The sequence below is a fragment of the Sturnus vulgaris genome, chromosome 3 (assembly GCF_052056855.1).
Source record: "Sturnus vulgaris isolate bStuVul1 chromosome 3, bStuVul1.hap1, whole genome shotgun sequence".
Classification (NCBI taxonomy): domain Eukaryota; kingdom Metazoa; phylum Chordata; class Aves; order Passeriformes; family Sturnidae; genus Sturnus; species Sturnus vulgaris.
Genome location: NC_142245.1, coordinates 108881395 through 108907767, shown reverse-complemented (window position 1 = coordinate 108907767; position 26373 = coordinate 108881395). Strand labels below are relative to the sequence as shown.

Here is a 26373-nt window from a genome sequence, read left to right as displayed (position 1 = left end):
AAGGTAAAAAAAATCTTAATAAAACTCCAAGAGTATTTTAAAAATGGCGAATTAAAATCAAGCAAAATTGCATTGATTAGATCAAAAGCTGATGTGGTTTTATTTATCTTATTCCCAATGATGGCTTTAAAACCAGAAAACACAGACTTCACCAGTTTTTTTAAATAGTAAAAACTTCTTTTTTCTCAGCAGTCTTGGTGACTCAGCATTCAAATTACCATACTTCAATATATGATCCGGTGTAATTAGGACAATAATTTTTTTTAGCTGGTTTTAACTTTTATGCTGTAGCTGAGTCTCCAGAACGAGCAATTTATCTCATAGAGCATGCAAGAGTATTTCAGAAACCCTGAGGATGAAATTAATCTCTCTCAACTTTAGCCATGCAGAGTTTAGTTTATACACAAAACTTGTTGTCCTTAGCTCCCTCTCTTGTCTAAAATAGAGAGATGAGAACACCAATGGGGACTCAAAACTATTTCCAGCTCTCACCTGAGTGTGAGGAGAAGCACTCCCTGGGGGTACAGCTCTGCCTGGCCATGGCAGGCTCAGCCTGGACAGCCAGCTGGTTTAGAACCAGATACTTTGGCTGTAAATAGTTAATGTCAGAGAAGATGCATTCTTGTACAAATCTGCTTTACTTGTCGAGTCAGACCCTCTGCTGCACAGGGCTTGGGAAGGCCTCAGGGAAAATTGTGTAATTCTCTTTTTCCTTGAGGCAGCAGCTCCTGACTGACAGATGGGATGCAGCAACGGCAAGCACACAATCATGGGGGGACAGATAGGATGGAAAAGAGTAGGGACAGACAAAGAATGGGAAGAAACACCCCAGAGCATGAAAGTGGGATGTAAAAAGGGTGCAAAAGCAGCAGTGGACCTGCCACTTTCCACCTTGATTTCAGTGACTCTGGCTGGCAGTTTTCAGGGTCCTGTCCTGCCTCAGAGCAATGGGGTAGAAGAGCAGGCAGGGAAGAAGGTGAGAGACAGGAATCTACAAACTACAATATCCTCACTCAAGGCTGTGGGACAAGAGTGTGGGACACCAAACAGGCTCCTGATTCACAGATCCCGTGCAGGAACAGGATCTTGGCAGTGGAGGAGGAAAAGCCTTGCCTTCCTCAGCTCACAGCCTCGTTTGATCTGCACCTTGATCACAAATTCTCCGTCCAGCAAGAGAAAAACATCCAGTGATTTGATCTGCAGTGCCAGCCCAGCCAACTTCATTAGCTTATTAAAAACGGATTGATGAAAACCTCTCCCCAGTGCTCATACCAGCATATATGTGGATACAAAATATCATGCAAATTAGGTAATTAACTGGATTTTGCTTCATTAATAGATAAATCAGAGCAATAAGAGTCTTCCTAAATACTAGCTATGCATTTTTCCGAAAATAGGACATCTAATGCAATTATTTATATTAGATCTTTTGTATGTGATCACAGAGCATAAAAAGAAATTAGAGTTCCATGTTTATTGTTATTAAAGGATGCCCCTAGCCTCTTTATTTCATTTGGCTTAAAATAGACAGCAGTGTTTCTATTGTAATTCATTAATTATCAGACTCATATTTTAAATCATAAGTCAAAGATTCCTACTTTCAGCTTGTTCCTTTTTATACTGGAGTTAAGGGTGTGTTGGAAGGACAGAAAGCTAAAGCTGAAATTATAATACACCCTCAGATGAGCAAAGCAGCAAGATGCCATATACTAATCTGTATTTTTTAATATTTTATTTAGAATAAATAAGAATGACTGAACTGCAGCTTTTGAGCACAGGCCCTTCCATGGAGCTGAAATACAATCTGAAGGAAGACCCACTAGTACTTGAGATATCTGGCTTTGGTTTTCCACCAGATCTGCCAGTATATAAGACCACTTCATAACCATATATGATGACTTCAAAAGTTCCCAAATTTACATTCGTGGTTGTAAACTTCACTATATAAAACTTCTTGTAGAGGGTAATAGCATTTCATTGTAATTTTAAAGCTGTTTCCATATACCTGTATTTTAGACTAAAATGCTTTTCTTACTCCTTCTGTGCCACAAACTGGGCTTATTAAGCAAGAAATAAATAATAAAAAATGTGATAACTCCATCATGTAAGTAAACTGCCATTTATGTGAAAAATGGACATGAAAATTGTCTCAAAGTTAAGTGCAATGTTATTGTCTCATCGTAACTACGGTGTCATCATAGTAGTTGCTCTTGAGAATATATTGCTTTTGCCTTTTCTTCCATCAGAGTAGGAATTTATTTCTGTAGAAGGATATTTAAAATATTTTAGCTAACACAAAAAAGAAATTTAAGACCTTAAAACTTCATCAGAATAGATAAAAGTTCAAGTTTCAAGTTGTCTCTTTTGGAGTGGTTTGTTTTTCGTTTTTTCTTTTATTTTTTTTCTGTCATGAGCTTCATCTTGAGTCTCTTCACCCATTCAAGGACACACTTTCAACTAAACTATTTCTCACCACGCTTTCTTCCTATTAGGCAGATGTTTCATTTTCATACAAGGAGGTGTTACTGGCAGAGGAGCATAAAAGACCTTATATTTTCTTGCTCTGTGTCTGAGGCTCGGCTCTCAGATCAAAAGCCCAGAAGTTTTAACCTCCTTATCTACTAAAAAAATATGCTTAAAGGAGCAAATCTGGATTTAATCCATATTTAAGTGGTAACTTTGGAGGTGTTACTTACTTAAATACATTGCAAAGCTGGAGGATGAAACAGGATAAAGCCTTATCAATAGTCTTGCAATGATGGCTGCTGTTTGCCCATCCCAGATGTGCTGGCAGCCACTAAGCCAAAAAATGAGAGTCTCTTTATAAAATCACTCCATGAGGCAGGAACATGTGCAAAACAGCCTGCTGGTGTTTCCTGGGGGAGCAGTGCCTTGCCTGGTGTAAAGGCGCATGGCAGTGGAACTGTGTATTTAAGGTAAAATACAACAAATCCGTGGTACCTGGATAGACATAGTTCCATAGTATGCTACTCCCTTGGGGACCTCATCCCTCTGGTGACTGCACTTTGCACCTATTCCTGAGATGAAAAAGAATTCTTTCACAAAGGCTCAGCCCTTATATCTCACCTTTAGCATATTCCATTCCTATAAATGTTCATTTATCTGTGAAATGCCATATGTCAACTTTCTAGTATGAATTTGATGTGATTTTCTATCCACATATGTGACAGTAAATTCTTTCAGTGCAAGTCTCTTCAGGACATTGCTGTTCTTACTACTCAGCCAAGGTTAATTATTCTGTGACTTCAGTGAGAGATTTGAACAGAAGGATGCTGATATCAGCTATGGATTATTAAACTATTTGCCATTGCTGTTGATACTTTTCTGGTGAAGCTGGTCTCTGTAGCAGTTCTGCCGGCAGCAGGGATTATCTCTTGCTGATTTATCTTTTCATTGAGCAAAAGAATTTTCCTCAACTTCCCTTTATCAGCCAATGTCTAGTGAGTCTGAGGTATTTCCAGAAAGACCCTGACCTTCCCAATATCATTATGGATCTCCAAAGTGGATATGGTTATTCTTTCTTGCTTGTAGCTCTTTGGGTGAGCGTGTCTGGGTGAGATGAGCCAGCTGCTACCCTTCGTTATCCTCTTTGAATGCTAATCTGCCCTTGAATGGAGGTCCCAGAGTGTTACAGACATATATAGCATTAGAACAGCTGTCTCAGTCCCCCTGACAGGGTTTGGTGGTGGCTTACAGCCAGACATGAAGGAAACAGCTCTGCCTCAGTGCTGCAATGCACCTCCACCTCTGCAGCAACACCCTCCTCAGCCAAGTAACCCATGGCCTCAGTACAGCCAATTCAGCTGCATCTATGGCAAACAAATGCTTTGTAGTGAGAGAAAATATTTCAACTGCAAGTAAATCAAATTAGAAAGTAATTTTAGTGGCTTCTTGTCTCATTTCATGCAGTGGTGGCAGGCCCTGGGCACCTTCCCAAGCAGACATCTGGCCTCCTCTGTTATTCCCACCTGGGTTCTGTAACACTTGGATGGGCTAGTCCCAAAGCAGACCATGCAAGGGAGCCACAAGGGACATGTTAAATTTCTAAAGCCTAGTCTCCTCTGTGGCATTGATGAAATCTTTCTGTTTTCCTTTCTCTCAGCCTCTGGAATGATTTTGTGTTGCAGGGTCCTCAGAGCCTGGAAAGGATCTCACACAATAGGGCCGTACTACAAGCACAGCAATTATAAAAGCAGAAGCCAACAATACATCTGCTGCAAGATATTCCAGACAAATTAATTTCTGAGGCAATTCCATTGACTTTGAGGGACTTATCCTGTGAATTTAACCATAACAATGAGAAGCCAGAGTGAACAGGGCATGATTTCTGCCATTTCCACACTGATTTATTGAGAAGAGTTTTGGAAAGGTGGAAGATTGATGAAGGGTGAAGTAGAGGAGCCCCTTCTCTGGTAAGCCACATACATATTTTGCCTGACTGCAAAACAAGCAATATATTTATTTTTATAACACTAAAAATACAGATACATTTTAGTCAATTATTGGAAGTCTCTTGTATAAGGACATCTCCTATTTCATGATGGTCCCATTTCTCTGCTCTTACAAGGACCAAACTATCAAGTCCTTCCTCACACAGGCATCGTGGGGCTCTTCAGAGCTCAATCCAGGCAATAGAGTATCCTCCTGTAGACTCTTGTTTCCCTGTGATCATATGAGATTGGGGTCTCAGACTGGTAAAACCTATGAACTGGACTTTGCCTGAAGGAGCAGGAGCAGACTCCACTTGGGCAATCAGGAACACAACAGCCCATGGTAGATTTTCAACCCTCAAGACCCAAAAACTAAAGCACAGGCTCTGAAGAGCAATGAGGAAATTTCAAAAGATGTAGGAAACAGAATCAGGATGTCGAGAGCCAAGTACCTTGTAGTGCTCCTCACAATGGTCCCACTCCCACTCCTCACACAAAACTGAGTTTTCCCAGATCCTGGGAGCTGGTGTGGGCACACACCACAAACCAGCCCCTGGGTGAGCAAGCAGCACATATCCCAGGATTGCTGGGGTGGGGCTGGAAACAAATTCCCCTTCTAGCCTTACTGACTGCTAGGATTCTCTGCTGCTCCACAGATAAGCTGAGGCCTTAGTTGTCACTTGGAAGATTATTGTGTTTGACTAGTAAAAGAACAGTGTTAGCAAATAGGAAGAGGCAACAAGGAGACTGTGGATTATGGTTTGACAATGTCACCTCGTGTGGGGATTACCGGTGCAGGCAGCAGGCATCTGGCACAGAGGGATTTACAAGGAAGTGAGGAAACACTGTTACCCTGAATTCCTTCGGAACCAAAGAAGAGATTTGCAGAGGGGTTCGAGGAGGCTCGTGGTCACATGCCATACACTTGATGCAAATAGGAATCTAATGCTGTAACCGAAAACAGAGCAAAAAGAAAGGTAACAGTTTCATTCTGAAGAACTGAGGGCATATAAGGTTGTGGGAAGAAAGGATAAAGGAAGAACATTTGATGAACTACATTGACCAGGGGAAGCCTGGAGTGCAGAAGGCAAAAACAAAGTGTGGAAAAAAAGCTATGACTAGAGGAATCTGTGGAAGGAGGAAAATAATGTGACCATACCTCTAGGAGCTGATCAGCAGCAAGCAAAATTGCCATAACAGGGATGAAAAGTAAAAAAAAGCAATATAACTGCTTTGTTTCCATTTCCCTTTAAAATTGCTTCCTGCTGCTAGTAGTTCTAAAGATGGACTGCACTAAGAAGCAGTTTCTGATTTCCAGAAAGTACTAGGTTCCCAAATGGTTTGGATATTGACTTAATCTGTTGTACTGTAAATCCAGTGCCCAGCATTGATCTGGGGAATGCAAGGTACCAAAAGAAACCCATAAAGGGAGAGATGTGATGAGAGAAAACTTTCAGCAGCTTATTCCTGCCCAGTGTTAGAATCTGAGACTGTATATGGGCTCTAATCTGTTGTGAAATCCAGGTTGTGATGATCATAGAACCAGCAAGTGTGTTAAGAAGCAAGTGCTACAATTCTGATGAAGAGTTTGAATTTTAACTCTTGCTGAGACTTATTCCTTTACTGTGTTTCATAAATCCAAAATACTCAGCCTTCTCTTGTACCATACCAGTGTGAAGGGAATGTTGTGGCCAGCTTCACTGAATCACTGCCAGTTTGTACTGGAAAGGCATAAAACGATGTCAAAGAACTGAAGATGTGAAGAACTAATCCTGCTGCTGACCCTAAGAGGTAGAGTGCAGCAACTATTAGCCACAAAAACCAGCTTTCATATCTAGGAGAAAGCAAATATCAGTATCAAAGAGAAACACCTTCAGCAAGGTACCAGTTAAGGGAAGTAGCTGAAATTAATCTCTGTATTGAGAAGCCACACATGGTTTATTAGACACATGAGCATTCACCAGCTCTCTGTTGGGACAGCCATAAGGCAGCAACACTGGAAGAGCAAAGTTTTTAAGACCAGTGTGTAGCAGGAAGTGATATGGAAACAGAAACCAATAGAAAAGATGCAGCATGCCATCATTAGAGGAAATATTTGTGGTGCAACCTCTCATAGAGTCCTACTGTAGGATGAGTTCAGGAAAATGTGATCAAAAGCCAATGAGCCATACAAACAATAACAGCTTTCCTATATTTTCTGCACATGTCGGATTTACATGTGCAAAAAACATGTAGGCCTGGAAGAGTTTGTTGTGTGAGTCACAGCTGCTCTGAAGAGCCTAAAAGCTAGAAATTTTTGAGAACAAATGAGGCAAAATGCCAAAATATTTTTGTATATCAAATGGTCAGATGACCTTGTGCACTTATCAAAGTTTTCTAAGAAGAAAGGTTTTGGAAGTTAATTTGGATTTTGGTTGTAATGTGACAGTCTTACAAAATACCATTAAATAGCAGAGTGGTTTTTATTATCAGTCTTGCAAAAGAATAGATATGCAACAGAGATATGAGCATAAGATTATTCTGAAAGAATATTTGTAGGAGTCTGGTGAGTAAAGACAATTATCCAAAGTTCCCTAAAGGCTGGCACAAAATAGAAATAGTGTGATAAAGCTGAGAAGCTGAAAATTTAGGTTCAGCATAAGCAAATCTGATTTGTTACACAGACAGAAGACAAAATCTATGTTTTTCTGTAACTGAAACTCCATGAGTTTTGAGATTAGGGAAAACTATTTCCATGATATGCCAAATCACTGCAACCATTCGTTTCTGCATCAAAATCACAATTCTGAGGTCTAACCTGAACACTACAAAATGCAGTCTTAGTCTTAATTTTTTTAATCATAGGGTCCATCAAGCCCTGAAGAATGGTCCCAGTGATGAATTGCTTTCTATGTAAAAGAATTGTGTTTTATTCTTGTATCAAGTGCTTTTCCTGCAAATTCCAGACATGGGGGTCCTGTTATGCCATCTCCACCTGCCCTGCACAGCTGTTGAGTGCTACATGAACACCCCATTCCTCCCAGTGGACTCCAGTTTTCCAGTCTGTTTTGAAACGTACTCTAGGAATGGCTCAGCAGTGCCACAGAGATGCTGCATACATGATGGACATCTGCATTTTATTGGGTGAGTCCACCCAATATGCCAACCAACACCTTCCTAAAGTTGTTCTGCTAACTGATGTCACCTTCCCATTCTTCCCCTAACAGGCTTTTCCCATTTCCTCCTCCCGTGTTAGCAGCAGCAGCACACTGGGAATTCATATTCATTGCATTATCTACTGTGATCTCATTGTTTTTTGTTCTGGGGATGCAATTGCTCATCTTGCAAATGTGAATACATTCTTTGTTTCTAGATGCATAATCCAGCACTTAACTGTGATGGAGCACATGTTGACAAAATGAGCTGCTTAACGATGTGCTTCGGCTGCATTTTCGTTATTTTTTATCTGCCAAACCTTGCATTATCCAAGAAGTTTACTACTATTGATTTCTTTTTCATTACAGGACATGGAGAAAGGTGTTGAATACCATAGAAGATTTTTTTCCCCAGTTATTTATGTCTCTCCAGCAGGAAGAGCGTACATTTATGATTTAATATTTCATTATTGTATTTAATATAAACTGCAATGATTTAAAGTAGTACAAATACGTGTATGTATCAAAATGTTGTGCAAGAGTGAATCAAATTGCCATTATTTAAATAGACTATACCAGCATGGTTTCTTTTCTCCTGTAAGCATGGAGATTAACTTTTAAAAATCAGGTTTATCTAATAAGACATATTTTCCATAAAATCATGCACATTTAAAAATCATTTTATGGCATCAAATATACTGATTTTTTTTTTTTTTTTTAGATAGATGCTTGATTTATGGTGTTGAAACATCTGTTGCCATCATATGTTACATGAAATCTTTTGAAAATAAAGGTGTTGGAACTTAAATCTTTTATCTAACAAAATGTAACTTTCTTTTGCGTTTACAATTTAAAAAGTGAAAGTAACTACTGAATGTTTCCCTTTATTTATTTCCTCACACTGTTTTCTTTCTTGTCCTTTTTCCTCAGTTTCTTTTTTTTCCTCCAGAGGAAAAGTAAAATGAGGTTTTAGATTGGAAAGTAAATAATTTGAAAATTATGAAAACTAGAAAGTTATCACTTTTTTTTTTCCTCAGCAAATGAAAGATTTCCTACTCATGAACTACTGACATAATTCTTGACCATTTCCTTTCCATGAAATGTGTAAGAAATAACAGTCTAATTTTGCTGGAACTTGGTGATATTTCAGTTGAAAACTTTAAGGTACTTGAATTAATTCAGAGGAGATAGTGGAAAAAGCTCATGGAAGATTGGAAGGCACCTCTTTCGAGGAGTACCTGAGGGCTGAAGGATTTCCAATAAGAGCAGTGTACTCCATTTGCCTATTTAAGGTAATAGGGATCAGTTCACAGTTCCACACACTGTCAAGGGAAAAGTGAAAGAACCTGATCTGCAGGTTGAAATCTGTCTTTATTTTTCAACCATTTCCAAGATGCTTTTGCTTTTCCTTACTCATGTCAGGTAAAGCAATCCTCCCTGGGAATTAAAAACCTTGCAATGTGCTCCAGGAAAAGATACTGAAAGTGATATTTGTGTCACTGAGTGAAGAAATTAAAAGTATGTTCCTCTTTCCAAATAAACTTTGAATGAAGTCCATGGAGAGTTTCTCAGTAGCTAAAATATAACATTTCCTAAGGAATGCATTATTTGCTGTGCATTTGGCAATACAGTGGCAGGTCCTAGGGAAGTGGAATGCAAATGTGACAGGGTCTGGTAAAAGAGGTCACAAAAGACAAGGAAAGGTCTCCCAGAGCACTGACAATGTTTTAGAAATATAAGAGCTGACAAGTGTCTTTTTCAGCTTATGAACAGAACTCCCAAGTGGTTATCAATTTCATTGCTGTGAAATTGAACCACATATGCAGTCTTTTACTTAAAAAAAAAAAAAATTATTGACATTTTTACCTTATTTTGCCCAGTTTATGCATTTGGTCTTGTTTGTCCGTCCTTGACCACCAATTACTTTAACACCTCTTGACCAATTTTAAAATCACCATAAATTTCTACACCTTTTTATTTTTTTTTAATAGTCTGTAAATGGATTCTATTACTTTCCCTTCAGGGAAAGAATCAGTATATTAGAGGTCAAAATCCACCTAAGAGAGATCTTTTGAAACTTGCATCATTAACTGCATTGTCTGACTCCAAATAACCTATGAAAGTGTTAGAACATCTCCATCTATGATTAGTAAAGCCTTCCTTGCTTCAATATCCTACCAAGGTTATTCATTTAAAAGCAGGCTAACTGCACAATAAAGTTCTTACTGTTTCTCAGCTCTGATGGGGGAGACATTGAGAGTCCACATAAAGGAATACAAAAGGCACTGAGCTGCTCAGAGAGGGACTTTGACAAGGGCATATAGAGACAGGACAGTGGGAAATGGCTTTAAACTGAAAGACGGTGGAGTTAAATTAGATGGTAGAAAGGAATTCTTTCCTGTGAGGGTGGTGAGGCCCTGGCACAGGGTTCCCAGAGAAGCTATGGGTGCCCCATCCCTGGAAGTGTTAAGGCTGGGTTGGTTGGCGCTTGAAGCAGCCTGGTCTAGTGGAAGGTGTCCCCGGCCATGGCAGAGGAATTTGAACTGGATAATGCGTAAGGTTCCTTCCAATTCAAACCATTCTGTGATTTTATGATTCTACTTTTGAGGTAGAAGATGAGGTGAGCCCAGCAGTTCGCATTGGGAAAAAATAGTGTCTTGAAGTTGACTTTTTACAGCTCCAACAAGGCACTTTCTGATAATGCTCTCAGGAGAGCAGCCAGCATCTGTCCTTTGGAGCCTTCTCTTTCAGCTGCTCCTGTAAGAAGATCGTGCTTTAGATGGGTTTGTTCTTTGCACAGTTTCCTTTTCCAGTGATATCTACTCTAAGCACAAACAGGCTTTTTGTTCCCAAGTCTCCCACTCTAGTTTTAGGAGGTTTAAGTTGTATTAGCAGAGGGCTTTTTTTGTTAAAGGATTTCCAGTTATGGTAGAAGGACAGAAGGTTTTATTGCTCTGCACTCAGTATGCACTCAGTATCCCCACCTTCAGCTTCTTGCAACTCTATGTCTTCCCTGCAGGATAATAATTTCTCAAGAGTAACAGCAAAAATATCAGCTAGAAACTTAAAGAAATACAGAATTTTCCACCCTCTAAGGTATCACTAGGTGCACTAATCTGCCATTAGGTCCCTTTTTATAAAACAATGCAAGTGCTCCCTCTAGAAGGTTGTACCTGTGGTTTCTGAGTTTCTCCAAAGTTTGCAAAATGCTACAGAACTGAATGGTTTCATGGCAATGCTAGCACAATAATTTTTTTTAAAAGTGGGATAGCAACAGCAATGGAGTTCATAACACCAGGAAAAGCTATGGTATTTAACATTTCCTGGGCAAATATGCATTTGAATACAAATTGAGAAATGTGGGTAGGGCAGGTCTACGTGCCATAACAGGCTGTAAAGGAATGATTTTCCTCCTTGGACTTTAGGAATATAGAGTATGAGCAAAAATTTCCTAGTGCTGAAATGCCAGGGATGACTGCAAGAAAATGCAAGGACAACATGCTGAGGCACAGCTACATGTTCTCAGGGAACTCAGAATGATTTTAGAGACTGCTGAGCCACATGATGTGGCCTTTGCATTCACCAGTGAAATTCAGCCACGTCTGGGTAAAAACCAGTATCTGCTTTCCAGAGCAGCACCTGCACATTGCTTGGAGCCAGGCAGTGCTCACCAGCACTGCATCTGACCTGCACAGCAGGGGGAATCGGAGGAAGAGACAAATGCAATTATCCTCACTGAAAACCAGCCAAGACAGTGAGGACAGTGTGCTCACTCTTGCAGAACAAAAACTAAAGAGCATTTTTAGTGATCCACAGCTGCAAAGATCTGAGGATTTCACCCCATTCAGCCCTGTGCCTGCATCTTCAGCTGCTGCAGCTCTCCCTGCCACTTTGGGCATCCAAAATAGCATGTCCCACCTCATCTCACCATCAGATGAGTGTGGATGAAACATGACCTGTTTGTACACATCCAGCAGGACTAACACATGGGAAGTCTGCTGTCATACCTGGGAATACCTTTCCCTGAAGGCCAGGAACAGAGGCACATGATGGTGGCATGAATAACATGGGCTGCTGCTGTCATTTGTTGCTGCTTACGGAGCAGTGAGCCCCGAGCCAGTGAGAGTCCTGTATGTTGGATGTCACTGCAGGCAGGTATCCCACCAGAGAGGAGAAGCCACTTCACGGGAAGGAAATGGAGTGAAAAAGGATCAGGAATGGAAAGAAAAAACTGAATTATTAAAAGCTCAACTAGATAGTGGTTGCATAAAGGACATATAGATGATATAGTACTGAGTAAAAACTTTTTAGTTTGTTTGCTATTTGCAATAGACTCCTTAAGCCTTTGATTCTATGCAAAGTTTTAAACATTGCAGATGAATATAGCAGATAAATATTGATTTAGAACATTTGGCAAATGGTCTATTGAGTTCTGTATCCTTTTCCGAACTCTTTAGGGGAAAATTATCAGACTAAAAGAAGGCAGCTATGGGAAAATTTCTTCACAAGTTAAATTTCTTTGTACGAATTTTTGATCCAGATTTTTAGCATGGTCATTAATTTTTATGCATTTTCCTTATGGTTATGGTTCAGTGTTGCAATATTATTCAAAATAATGGAGCTATTTTAGCCAGCTATGTAAAAATCCAACCTTTTCTTCATCACACTGAATTTTGAACCAGAACCATATCTCACAACAGTGAATTCCAGGGATGATTTACACAAAATATATTCCAAGAGAAAAAACAAATACATTTGCTGGCTTTAGTTTTTGCCCAAAACCCAGAGGCACAATTTTGGATTTCCCTGCAGAGGATCACAGTATCTAAGGCAAGCAGACAGCCTGCTTGATGGAGCATAGAACATTCACTCTGTGCTTCCTTGAGTAACAGAGCCCACCTTTCCTTCCCAGCTCAAAAGAAACAGCAGGGAAAGACTGAATATTTCCACAACACATGAAAGAACACAGGACACATCCTCAGCCTACCCCACATCTGCTCTTTCCTGCAGATCCACCGTGCTCCTGCAGAGACCAGAATTCACCATCAATCTTCCTGTGTGTATGGAGCTCATAGTAATAGTCTAATAGTAAATGTCTATGAGAAAAAGATCTGGCAGGAAATTATATCCAAATTGAAATAAGCACAGCCCTACATATAAAATATCATAAAAGTATTTGCATATACATAGATATTGTGAAAAATTACACTCCACAATTGAGCCAGGCAGACCCTGGAGTTTATAGGTTCAAACTGCAGAAGTGGAAATGTTAAGAAATACCTTTATAAATGTATGGCTTTTTAAGCCCTGGATCAAGCTGTTGAGGCAGGTTGTGGAATTGCTATTGGTGCTATTTGAGGCTGGATTTGTCAGTGCCCTATTAAAGATGATATACATGGAGCTAAATAATTTTTGCCATGAGGCAGCTCCTTTCCAGCCCAAATTAGCCAAAAGTAAATGTGATGTGCATCAATACATACTAAGCACAAGGAATGAAACTCCTGCTTTAATGAGATCAACATGCAGAAAAGGTGCATCCAATAAAGAACCTTAAATAATCCAGATGCAGGAATGAGCATTGCCATGAAAAGGTTGAAAAACGAAAGCAAGAGATATTCAGGCAAATGTGTGAAGCATCTGAAGAGAAAATATCCTTTTCTATCCGAACTGAATTGCTGTTATCTGCAGGTGGAGAGCTGAGGAAGATATTTTAATAATACTAACAATAACAGACAACACTATTTGGAGACTTCTCTTGGGATAAATGGGTTAATTGAGTTCCAACTAGAGACAGAAGAAGCCAGACTTTACCTGCTTTTTCTCAAGCAACAAATACAGAAAATGTATTTTGTATTGGCTCTGTCATTACAGATCTGGCAGTGATGGTCTGTGCTTGAGCAGTGGCCCACAGGTGAATGCTTCAACTTGTGCTGAGCCTCAGAGCCACTGACCTGCAGCCCTGCAGCCCCACCATCCCTGGAGGATGACATTTGGGTTGATAAGAGACCTCTGAAGAGTCTCTACAGGAAAAGAAGGGCTAGAATTCCATCGCTAAGGGATTCAAGGCAGTCTGTGCATATCTGCTGTATGGACATCCATGTGTCTACATCTTAGAACTTATGTATATAACAGAATCACAGAATCACAGAGCCAATTAGGTTGGAAAAGACCTCTGAGATTATTGAGTCCAGCCTGTGACTCAACACCACCATGTGGAGTAGACCTGAGTGCCTCATCCAGCTGTTCCCTAAACGCCTCCAGGATGGTGACTCTACCACCTCCTTGTGCAGCCTGTTCCAGTATTTAATCACCCTTTCTGTGAAGAAATTCTTTCTTGTGTCCAAACTAAATGTCCAACCTAAATGAGATCAACACGCAGAAAAAGTGCATTAAATAACCCAGCCTAGGAATGAGCCTATTTTACCACCCGAAAACCACAAAACCTCAAGTGTTAAAATCTAAGAATGCGCCCTTTTCAGAGATGGATAAAACCTTCCAGAGATTAACACAGCTCATCCCAAACATCTACTAAGCAATTTTGCAAATAGCTCGGGACTTTTCCTATTTCTCTCTATTGCCTGTAAAGGAAATTGAGGTTGTGTCACTCAGTTAAGAGGGCAACATTTGGGACCCCCATTTTGGGTGCTGCAAACCCTGCTGCTTGGACTGAGGCTGGCTGGGCTGTTTTGTGCATCCCTTTCTGCTGGGTGTGAGAAGGCCCAAAGGAATTGCTCAGGGATAATGTTCCCCCAGCTGTGTTTGAGGAGAGGACAGTCCCAGTCCTAACCATCACCACTTCAGGACATTGTTAAAGGACCAGACTGCATGGTACAAGTGCATAGATTATCCCAGAAAGCCTTTAGTCTTCTGCTCAAATTTCAGGAAGGATTGTTCTTCGGTGAAATTTATTTCCTATGGAAATGAAAAAAATCCCACCTACTGCAACAGGAAATTGACTTGTCAGGAAATACATCTTGTTATGGGGAAATCAACTTTACAAATATACAAATATGGAGAATTTCTAAACCCATTCATATTAATTATTTGTGTTAGATACCCATCCAAGTAAGTAATCTTAAACATTTTAAATCTTCCTATTTCTTTCTCTGTTGACTTTTTGTTTTGTTTTGTTTTTTGTCTTTTTTCCCCCCATTTTCCTCTGTAAAAGTCAATAACAGAAATTTTATAATTAAGAACAAGGTACTTCCAAGCCCTTAAAGATCTGCTGAGTGAGTGGGGACATGAACTGCTGTTAATTCTAAACAGATTCACATTTCTAAGGCATGGAGGGGTGGGGATTTATGTCAGGAGGTCTCATCTCTAAAGGGTTGTTCTCTTGCTCCTGATCCAGATAGGAGGTGATGGTGCAACATGAGATTCATATGGGATTTGCTTTACTGCTGCATCAAAAGGACAAACCCATAGTCTGAGTCACTCTTGAAATGTTTCTGCCACATTTGTAATCAGAAAGTCCATTGCTTAAAGCAAAGGTTAGAATATTGTGATACTTCAGGTAAACTAGTGACAGCCTGTACTTTGGCTCTCATATTTGTCTTCTGAGGTTTGAAAAAAATAATTTCTCATCTGAACTCGGACTTTTTTTCTGCAATTCTCCATGACTCTGCTGCTACTATAATACTGTGACATCTCAAATTTACTGAAAGGTGATCACCAGTCATTATTTCAACAACTGCCATCTGAAAGAGGTTAGATGGCTTCTATCAGAAATGCTAATAACTGCCTGGAGTCTTGTCTGTTACTGCCTTGATTCCTCCTTCCATTTGAACAACTCCGAGGAAGGAATAATGGGAAATTTTAACAGAAAAAATCTGCACTGAAAGTACAATCTCTGTCATCCATCTCAGGCTCTTACATCAGGCATGGGGCTACTGCTGGATACAGGCAGCTATTGGTTCTTAAAGTTTTTGTATCTCTTTACGACATCTCTACCAGCAGTGTGGTCACTGGCAGGAGTGGCAGCAATACTGCAATGTGTGGTAGGGCACTCAGTGAAACTAATGCTCTCTGAAGAGTTGGTCACAAACAGCTGATCCCACAAATATCTTATGGACTTCATGGTCTGGCCTTATAAATGACAGGAAATATTTCTCACATCCACTGTGAATCCAGCCTTCTAAGAAACATGTACCCTTTATAGTACAAGAATCATAATTACACTATAATTGTATTGTAGGTGGCTTTTTATCATAAGATTTCCACTAATCTATATAATGAAGTATTTCATGGACTGGCCAAAAATAATTGCTATGTAAAATGATGTAATTGGTACACCTGCATTTAAAAATACACAGTCAGGACCTCAGCTGAGTTAAATCATTATCTCCCTGATGATATCAGTCTGGTTCCTGTGCATTAAAAAGCAGATCATGGGAGCAATAATATCTCAATTATGTAGTTAACCTTCTGGTTATATTAATTAGTGATGATTAGGCATGGGAAACTATAATTATGTCACGTACATAACACCCCTTTGAAATTGCATATGAATCTAAACACAAAAGGCAGATGTGAACATCTAACCAGGGCTAGAACAAATCTGAAGCTTAATTATATGACCCTCTATCCTCTGTCTGAAACACTGCCAATCATGACAGCTCTGCTGATGTTAAATTTGTTGAAGAAGCTGCAAGTTTTTTTTGTCCCAGAAGAGAAAGGCAAGGTAGACCAGTCTCATATTCTGATTTCACACACAGGGTATTAAATTCTGATTTCACACACAGGGTATTAAATTCTGACTCAAAAAAGACAAATAAAACATTTAGGCCCAATTCAGTTAATAAACAAGGAAGCTCTGAAGCTAAAGAAGCACCTTTGCATTAACTCACAACATTTATCCATTTATCTGGGGTATGAACAACTAAAAGTCAGCCTCCATTGCTCCCGTTTGCAGGAGATCCTGGCAGCCAGAGAATTATTTGCAGAAGACCTTCCTGAAGAGCTCCTCCTGAATGATTGAAAATACCGTGGCAGACACTGTACTGGGAAAACTTCTTCCAAAGCAGCTGAGAAAACTGTGGTTGGGAAGGGGGAGAGAGGGCAGAATTTTCCACCACTGCCCTCATGCCTAACTTAAGACTGAAATTTTTCACCTTCAAGGATAAAGAAAATCCAGTCTGAGCTAAAGCTCTTCCCCCTAGTACAGCAGAGATGTGCTTTAACCCAGCAGACCATTCCCTCACAGCAGGACTACAGCAATAATTATGGTGGAGGTCATTCAGTATAAACTTAGAAAAATATTAAACATTCCATTTTTCTATAGGCTTCTGTCACCAACTGAAACCTACAGAAGCTCTGCACTTCAAGAGGAATTGTGGATCTAAATATTCAGGGTTATTCCTGTTATTCAGATGGCAGCATTCTGCCACCCTTGCAAGGAAAAGGACAAGCCCAGAAAATCACAAAATTTCCATTAAAATTAATCCTTTGAAAAGTGAATGCTAGAAGAAACTGCATATTTTTTACCAAACAAATGTACTTTAAATGGATGGTTTGCAAATGTCAGGTTGAAGTGTTCCAAAGTTGGGAGCTGCCAGAATTAATGCTGCCTGTGTACTCTGCATTGTACTTGCAGGGTCTTTGTCACTGTTATTGCCTGGTTTCATTTTTTTTAATCTAAGTAACTTGACTTTGAAAGTTTGACTTGCAAATCTGGCATTTGTAGTTCAGGGAAACCCCACCTTGCACACTTTTCCTCCTATATTCACTCAATTATTATTGGATGCGCTGTTTGCTTTCTGCTGTGCCAGCAGCAAGGGACACCGGTACAACATGGGCCAGGGTTATTTATTGACCCACAGAATCAACAGTCTCGGGGGTCTTCACTCTTTCTACTCTGCCAGATCAGTCCATGACAGCCAGGTCCAGCAGAGAGCCCTGGCCAGGAAGAGCCCAGGTGAGTGAGGCCCTGGCTGTATTCTGGGCAGAGCAATGTCTCATTAGGTGGCAGTGTCCCTTAAGGGACTAAAGGCACATGGTACTTTGCAGAATGTAACCCAGTTAGACCTTGGTAAGTCATTCTGCCTGTCTTTTTCCTCCACTAAACTGTAAAAGTGTTGCCTAATATTTATAAGCAGCAGTACCCAAGCATTGCAAGCTGTTCTCTAATGATATTTTCAATTCAGTCTGAGCCTCCTGAATGAAATTTCTGAAGAAGTTACATAAATGCTATCTTTTTCTACCTGAATTGCATTCAATATAATATTATAAAAACAATCCTTGCAAACATCTCACTTCAAGAGAGGTTGTTTTTTCCTTTCCTTTTGCTTTTGGCAGTGGCTGTGACAAGAATGACAGAGCAAAACACAACACAAAGTTATAAATGTTACTTTTTCTAAGACAGCAAACAAAGTCATGGTCTACCAAGGTGGGAAACTGAGGCACTCTGCTTTCAGAAACTCTGGCCTGTGCCTCACCCTGGGACTGCAGAGATTTAAATTGAGGAGCTCTTTGGGAGTGACAAGTCTGGGACCTACCAAGCAAAGAGAGTGTGCTACCCATCTCTCCAACCATCTAAAAAGAGACATCAACAGAGGAATGCACAATTTAGGTGCTTTTCATGACTTCAGAATTTTTTCACCTTTATTTCACCTTGCTGCACAAGCAAGGCAGTGCCTTTTGGTCCCTCTTTTGATATGCACCTCCCAACACACAAGGAAAAGGTTGCCAAAATCTGCTAACAAGGATGACTCCCTCTTCACTTCATCCCTTTCTCCATTCTTTGTTTCCTAAACCCACACCCCTCACACAGGTCAGGATCCACTCACCACAACCTGGCGTGTTCTCTCCTGGCTTTCTTCCCTTTCCCCATCTCAGAACTTTCTTTCCATCAGCTCCTCTGACACCACAGAGCCATGCACAACATCTGAAGAGCTGGCACAGGGCAGTCCACATCAGGGGCCATTGCCACAATTTCACAATGCAGATGACTGAATTAGAGGCTTTGGCATAGCCTTGTTTATCACTATTAATGAGGCTGAGCCAAACATGCAATTCCTTGGGGTCTTTTGCCTCACTCCTCTCTTTCTCTTCTGGAATCTTTACCAATGCCTCCATTCCACTTCTTCCCACCTCAAGCAGCTGCTCCTGAGATTCTGAGAGCAGAACTGATGAGGACACAGCTCAGCCCTTTTGTTTAGTGACACAGATGCATTATTAGGGCTAGATTAAATAGGAGGTTGAGATTGGGGATGTATACACCCACAGGAGTTTTCTTAGGGGAAGATAAGAAAATGTATTTTTATAAGTTGAGATTTTAAGGAAAGTATAAGACCCTTTTTAAAACCTTGACTCTGGCTTGTGACTTTGCATATTTAATGGACTCTTACCATAACAATGTACTTGGTCTTGAGGACTAGAGGCGTGAATGGCACTTAAGAAATTATCTGTAAAAATGCAGAGCTCTGACCACAGGTAAGACTCTCTGCCATCAGAAATCGAGCATGAAAATGTTTAATTCTGGGCTGCCACCACTAAGATTTTGCAGTTCAAACTCATGGTATGGCAAAATTCTGACAAACTTGGATGTGAGGGCACAAACCAACACTGCCTCCATAACTGAGCTGGGCACATTTCCCTCTGCCTTTCCAAAGCAACTTCCCAGCAAACTCATCAACCACATGGATGGACTGGAAGTGTTTGGAACCAAACAGTAACAGAAGGATTGAAAGCAATTCTTCTGCCTAAAGAGCTGGGTTTTACATCTGCTCTTCCACACCTTCCCCTGTCTGGGTGCAATGCAAAAGAAATCTGTGCAGCTGATGTGGGATTACACGCCACAGATCCTGACAGGCCCCTGTGCTCACAGCCTGGCAAACACCACAGCTGTAATCTCCTCTCTCAGATAAAGTCCATCAATCTTATTCTTACACCAACCTGTCCCACTCTGCTTTAGGCAAAGCCCTTCTTGAGAAGGATGTTAAAATCTGCCCTTCCTTGGTACCCTTCTGTTTAACTTACTCTTTTGGCTGGCCTCCCATCAAAGTTGGGTCCACACATATCCATTTTGTCTGCTGAGCTGACTAGTTTTCAATAACAATTTCTCCTTCATTCTGTAACAGAGATCAATAAAACTGCCCCTCTCTCATGTTGGCTGAGATTCCAGGAATGTCATTTGTTTTTTATTGTTGCTACTGCTTTGTTTTGTTTCAATTTTTCTTTTTTTTTTCCTTTTTTATTTTCACTTCTTTCTCTTTTTGTTTTTCTTTTTTCTTTTTTTTTTGGCAAGGCACAGATCAATTTAGAAAGATGAAAATTACTTAGACTTTCACTCAAAGTAAAATCTGCACTTTATAACCCAGGATGTAATTTACAATTCTGTCATTAAACTCTGTTAATCCTATTATTATGAAGATAAATAATTACCCATAGCGAAGAAAGGGATTCCCAACAGAGTAGAATTATATTTTCCATCAGTAATGAAAAATATCCCTGCCGCAGTGACACTGGAAATACAGATAGTGAGCACTCCCAGGAGTCCCAGGAAAGGTTTGCTACGCAGGCAGTCCTTCATGGAGCTCGAGAGGGTAGCAGTCAAGAGAATCAGCATCAGGCTCACCAAAATCTTGCCCCTGGCCAAAAGACTGGTCTGGTGGAAGTCCTTCCAGAGGCTAAAGGATGCTAGTGAGTAGAGCTGCAGATCCTGGTGATCCAGCTGCATCTTGTGCATCAGTTTACAGAATTCGCTCTCCCACTTCTCCCCAATGAGGTCCTGGGTGACAGAGCCATACGTTTGGAGGTAGTAAGTGATTTGGATGGCTCTGGCTGATTTGACTCTCTGGTCCTTGCTGTTTGGCACTTCCATGACCCCTCCGAGCTGGTGGCCAATGAAGCTGCTCCTTCCATCCTGGGAGAGAAAGCAGAAAAGATGAGTTTGTGGTTATCGTGCTTATGACTCTGTCTCCTCTCACAGACAAGCCAAGAGCTCTGCTCAGACACCACTGCACTCAACAGGAGCCTTGCCACTCCCCTCACTGGGCTTTGGGATCTGTCCCTGCTCCCTGCCACAGCTCTGTCTTGCTCATTTGCATTTCTGTGCTGCAGTTCAGGGACTGCTCAGGTACTCATTGCAGTCTCAGTGATCCCCAGATATCCAGGGCCAAAATGGTGCATGCAAGCTCCTCACCCCATGGGAGAGGATGACCTTCCACATTTAACTAACTGATGGACAACGACAAATCTCCGATTACTACAAAATGTTTGAGATGAAGATTAATTCTGGAAGATTTGTGATTCCTTGACACTTTGGAAATGATTTTTAGGTGTTGGAAATGCACAGAAAATGAAGCCTGATTCCTCAGGATACAGACAGATCCACAAAGTTTACTAGCTGCTTTGTCTCCAGAAAAATATAATTAAAATCAGACTTTTAAAATTGCTAATTTGAGATTTCATGGATTTATATCAGTGGCACAGAGAAAATAATCTACCTTACACCTAAATTTAACCAGGGCTTGTTTTTTTTTATACATTGCAAGTGTATAAATCTTACTCTGGTCTCACTTATTTTGGTAAATGCTAGAACATATAAATCTCCATGACAATCAGTAAAGGACAGAGCAAGTCTACTCAGCCTCTGTCTGTTAACAAGAACAGGTCTTGGTTTGTTTTTTTTTTTTTCTGTAAAATTATCTGGCCCCATTTAAATATTTGTTTTGATTTGTTTTATATTGTTAGAAGGATTTAAAAATAAAAGTTCTACAAGAAAGGTCCTTGCTCCTTAGCCACCGATTGTAGGATAATTGTATGTGCCCCTTCCAAGACAAGGGTAGTCTGTATGGGTTTAGAGGATCAAATCCAGTTGCAAACTGAGGAATAAGACTCAGTGATAAAATTGTCCTAGTGCAAATAATGTCTTTGATCAAAAAAGTCTAAATCCAGGGATTGTCTTTTGCACACCAAATAATATTTTGCTTTCTCCCCAATGTAAATTGGATTATAAGTTTTCAGATTTATTCCTCTTGCATTTAATAAAAACATAAAATTATCAAGGCAGTTGATGTCTAAACTACCTTGCAGCAGTAAGTTCATATGAGATAACATTCTTTGCCTAGGCACACTACTGGAATGAGCTGACAGCTTGAATTTGGGAGAGGCTCTGCCCTCCACACACACATACATGGAAGCAGTCATCTGCAAAATGCCAGAACCATTTCGGGGAGTCACTTTAACATGTATTGCATCCAGCATTACCCATTTCTAGAAGCATCTGTGCTGCATGCAGGTCATTATCTGAAATTGCCAGACCTGCTTATATCAATGATTCCCATCCTAAGGAAAAATCAGTGAAATGAGGCTTTATAAAACTTAAATGTCTTCCAGCATGTTGACTCAAAGAGCAAATAAATATCAGAAATCAGGAGACATTATTGAAAATGTTTTATGTACTCACCTTGCCTTCAATCAGGTATGTAAAGGAGGCAATCCTCCCACTGAGAAATTTCTGCCTATGCCTACTTTCATGGCAGGAGCTCACACTGTTCCCAGCATTAACCTGCCACAGCCCAGGGAACGTGACAAAGTGCTTTTCAGAAGTTCATTTTTTCCCCTATTCCCAGTTGTTATTTCCCACCAAAATAGTGGCTTCTGGCAAGGGTATCCTGGCACAAGCTGACACAAAAAGTGAACTGCAGTCTAGTGCCAGCTTCCCAAATCACCTGGAGCCTCATTGAAAATGTCACCTAAGCAGAGACAGCTATCACAGAGGGGCAGCTGCTGCTGTTCAGACTCCAAAAAAATCCTCGTCCCCAGCATTTCATGCTCGAATCCTGTTTGGATTTTTTATTTCTACTCTTTCTACGGAGAGGTCACACCTAACACTCAAATGCTCACAAAAAGTGCATTTTCAAGCTGGTAATTAAGGCTTGAGCAATGCAGTCCTGGCTCAGATTGGATGCAACTTTGCAGCTAAAAATCCCTACTTGGCACCGCTTTGAAATTTTGGAGAGAAAATTCGCATTTCCTCAGTGTCTGGGCAGTGCTGACATTCAGAGGCTTGCAGGAGCTGCAGGATTCTGTAGCAGCACAGCTCCCAGCCCAGGCAGAGCACTGTAATTCAGGTTTCATTGATTCACTATGCAGCAGGCATGGCAAGGTTATGGGAAACTTTGTGATGACCATCTGCCTTCCCCTGCGAAGGGTGCAGCGAGCGACGGCAACATTTCAAAGGAGGCAGCAGAGCAGGCAGAAATAAATCATGTTCTGCCATATCTCCCATGAAACAGCAGATAAGGGCTATTTTTTACACTGATGTACAATAGGGCACCCAGCTCCTATGTCAGCAAAATAGAGAGTAAGCTTTCAGATGGAATCGAGGAAATCACAGGCGCCGGATTGCTGTGAGGACATTTTGTCTGTTCCCTTCTTTCTGGAGGCAAACTGTTTCCTTCCTAAGCAAGGGTTTTGCCTTTGCTGCAGTTGTAGCATGCAAACATGAGCATGGCACCAAAGCACTTGGGAAAATGGGGCTTTTCTCTGATACAGCTCTTGGAGAATAATAAAATCATAGAACAGCTTGGATTGGAAGAGACCTTAAAAATCATCTCATTCCAAGCCCCTGCCATGGGCAGGGACAGCTTCCACTAGTCCAGATTGCTACAGACCCTGACCAACCTGTCCTTGAATATGTCCAAGGTTGGGGCAGCCACAGCTTCTCTGCAGTGGTTACAGTCTTAGTGAGGAAAACAAAAAATATGGGGGAAGACAGTCTTTCATTTTATGGATGACAATTTATGTGTAGGAAAATGGAGACTCAGTGCTGCCAACATGACTTTCAGCACTTCCCAGAGTCCAAGACAGAGACCTACCTATTCTTGGAGTCTCATGGGAGCTTCAGGGGAGTTATTCACTGCTCCAAATTTTCTGTTGTCTTACAGGACCAACTTAGTGAAAGTGCAAGACATGAAGGGCTAAACTCCTGAACTAAGCCTAAGGTGTGGAAAACAAAATGTGGCCACAATGATTTGTATAAGTGAGCTCGAAGAGCCAGGCAGGTTTTGAATAAGATTCCACATAGTTCTTCACGAAAAAAGGTGCTTTCTGCTGATAATTAGTGTGTCCTTCCTGCTACATGCCTACGTGTCGCTATTTTTAATTTTGTAACATAGTTTGATGTTTCAGACTACAGACCCCTTACACTTTTTATCTACATCTGCTGTTACTCTTTGATACTATACACAGAAGAAGAACCACCCCCAAAATAAGTAATAATTATAAGTATTATACATTCTTTTATACCAATGTATCTCCAGAATACAGAAGATTGACTTGCTAATTGAATTTAGCAAGGTCACTTGCATGGTTGGAATCTTGTTTCAGATTCCCAGGCTGTATCTATGTGTCTTTTTCTTTTCTTTTCTGATTTTTTAAAAATATCTGATGAAATCTTAACAGTGTCTGTTCTTCCAGATTCTGATGGCAGGTAATTCTCTCCAGATCTAAGCATCTTTAAAGATGCAATGAAATATAGATCATCTGCTGGGACATGTGATATTTCATCTAAAACAGGGGGCAAGCAAAATGCTTTGCTTCAATGGACATTATTAAATTGTTTTTTGTGTTCTCCCTTCTCTTTTTCTAGTTGCCCCAAAGCCATTTGATTTATTCAGACTCTGAAAGGGAGGAGGATGAGAACTAAAATGACAGGCATGAACAGCTTCACCTTCCTTTTCCCCCAGCATGATGTACTTTGCCACCTGTGTCTATGCAGAACTGACCTTGCTTGTGGTTGAAAATCCAAATTCCTTATTCGTTCAGCAGTAAGAGTCACCTGTCGTGAAAGGATGGGTACAGAATATACCCCTACCATGTTTCAGGCTGGAAACTTCTCTGTAAAGGGTGCTTGGACCCTTAATTTCCTAAGAAGATATGCAAGTGGCATGGGAAGTTTGACTTGCTCCAGAGCCCAGGGCCTCTCAGCTGCTCCTACTGAGCTAAATATCTTTTGTTAGTGATAATAGTAGTAGGCACAGATCCTCTCAGCATGCAGCCCAGAGGGACGCTAGAAATACTCCCTCACTACTAAAATTACCTGTGGCCTTTTTTTTGTTGTTTCCATAACATTTTCAGTGCAGCTGCTGCAGGCCCAGCTCCCACCTGGGCCTTCTGTGTGGGCACTGCAGCCCCAGCCCTGGGCAGGGCCTCACCATCTGCTGGGGCATTTCTTTATCCAAAATCACTCCAAGTTAGAATTAAAGTAGGACTGTAGTCAGTGCAGACAATGGTAGGGAGGGCCAGCTGTGGGGATTGGCACTGAGGAACAGGGTTTAGTGGTGGGTCTGGCAGTGGTGAGTCAATGGTTGGACTCAGTGATCTTAGAGGTTGCTTCCAACATAAATTATTCTATCATTTATCTCTGCTCTGAATGGCATCAGCCTCCACTGGCTTTCCTCTCCCAGGAAAAAGAGAGGGTTTGTGGTGTTTCTGAGGGTATGGCTCCTGCCTTCTTAGCACCCTGCTCAGCAGAGGTTGGGCTGGTGAGGGTTTTAAAACTCTTTTCAGCTCCCTGGCAAGGAGGAAAGGAGCCCTTGTTCCCTACTGCTTGATCACTCTCATTCCAGTTCACCTACAGGACCTTAGCCAGCAAATTTTTCTCCATTTTTATTTTTCTTTAACTGCTACCTCTCATCAGCTGGAGTGATAGATCATTATCAAGCTACATTATAGAAAGGTTAGGATAAAGCATGCCATCCTGCTTGCATGCTATTTTATCTTAAAAGCTTAAACCGTTCAACAAAGGGCAACCAGGAACGTCTGCTGAAATACTTTGTGTGATAAACATCCTAATGAAATCAATGCAGTTGTTTCTCCCTCTGATAAGGACATTCCTACTCTACTGTAGGTCACAGAAAGTATTATGCTAAAAATCGCAGAAGTTAGGATGAAGCAAGTTGCTTTTCAGCTAGCTGTTAGTTTTGAAGGTAAAAAATAATAAAAAATTTAAATCCTCTTTCATTTAAGGTTTAACATATTAGGTTGCTCATGTTCCCTTCAGCCTCACTGTAAAACTTTGTAGGAAGGTTGTTTCCTCCTCAATCAAACTGATTTTTCTGTTCCTGTGCCCAGTACAGTTATGCATGGAGGTCTTGTACCAGTCGATCCCTGTCACACAGCCACCCATTACCAAAAATTCTCACAGCATTCCTTCCCAGAGCAAAGCATGTAATGCTGATTCATGTCAGCATTTTCCCACACATTTTTTTTTATGTAGCAGTTTTCCTGCCCTTGCAGCTGTGTAGGTGCTCCTGCACTGTTTGCTGTGCAGCTGTTCTGTATGGATGAAGGATGGAGGGAGCATCCAGAGCAGGTGAGCACTGAGGGCAACACATTTGAGGTAGAGCTGCACCTTGGCTGGCTGGGAACAGGGACAGAGCCGTGGCCAAGGGGTCTGTTCACATAGCAAAAATGAATTGTATGAAAGTGGTCATGAGAAGTTATCCAGGAAATAATTTGTCTGACTCTGCTACAATAAAGAATTCAGTTATTTCTGGCTACCCAGCAATGATGAGGGTCAGCTCACCAGCTGGCCAAGCAAACTTGGTTTATAGTCAGTGAAGAATCGGGCACATCCAAAGGATGATCTGTTCCAGCCTGAGGTACAGGTCAAAAGGAGATTTGTTCTCTGCAGTTGCCTGTCTCTCTCCACTTAAAGCAGAAGCATGAGATTACTTAAGACTTAACCCCAGATTTTATCATAATAAAAACTGCCTGACTTGCCTTGTCATTCCTGGCTCACACTGGCCCCTTCACAGATGTGTCCTGCTGGTTAACAAAGC

At 40.9% G+C, this 26373-nt stretch overlaps 1 protein-coding gene across 2 annotated transcripts in view; it reads right to left on the bottom strand.

The window, feature by feature from the left end:
• The window catches only part of PTCHD4 (patched domain containing 4), an 85368-nt gene that overhangs the window by 39860 nt on the left and 19135 nt on the right, over positions 1 to 26373 (bottom strand). For both annotated transcript variants that reach the window (XM_014872900.2, XM_088162492.1), the window contains exon 2: positions 19967 to 20447. In XM_014872900.2, the coding sequence (XP_014728386.2) occupies positions 19967 to 20447 (481 nt within the window). The remainder of the gene's footprint in view (positions 1 to 19966; positions 20448 to 26373) is intronic.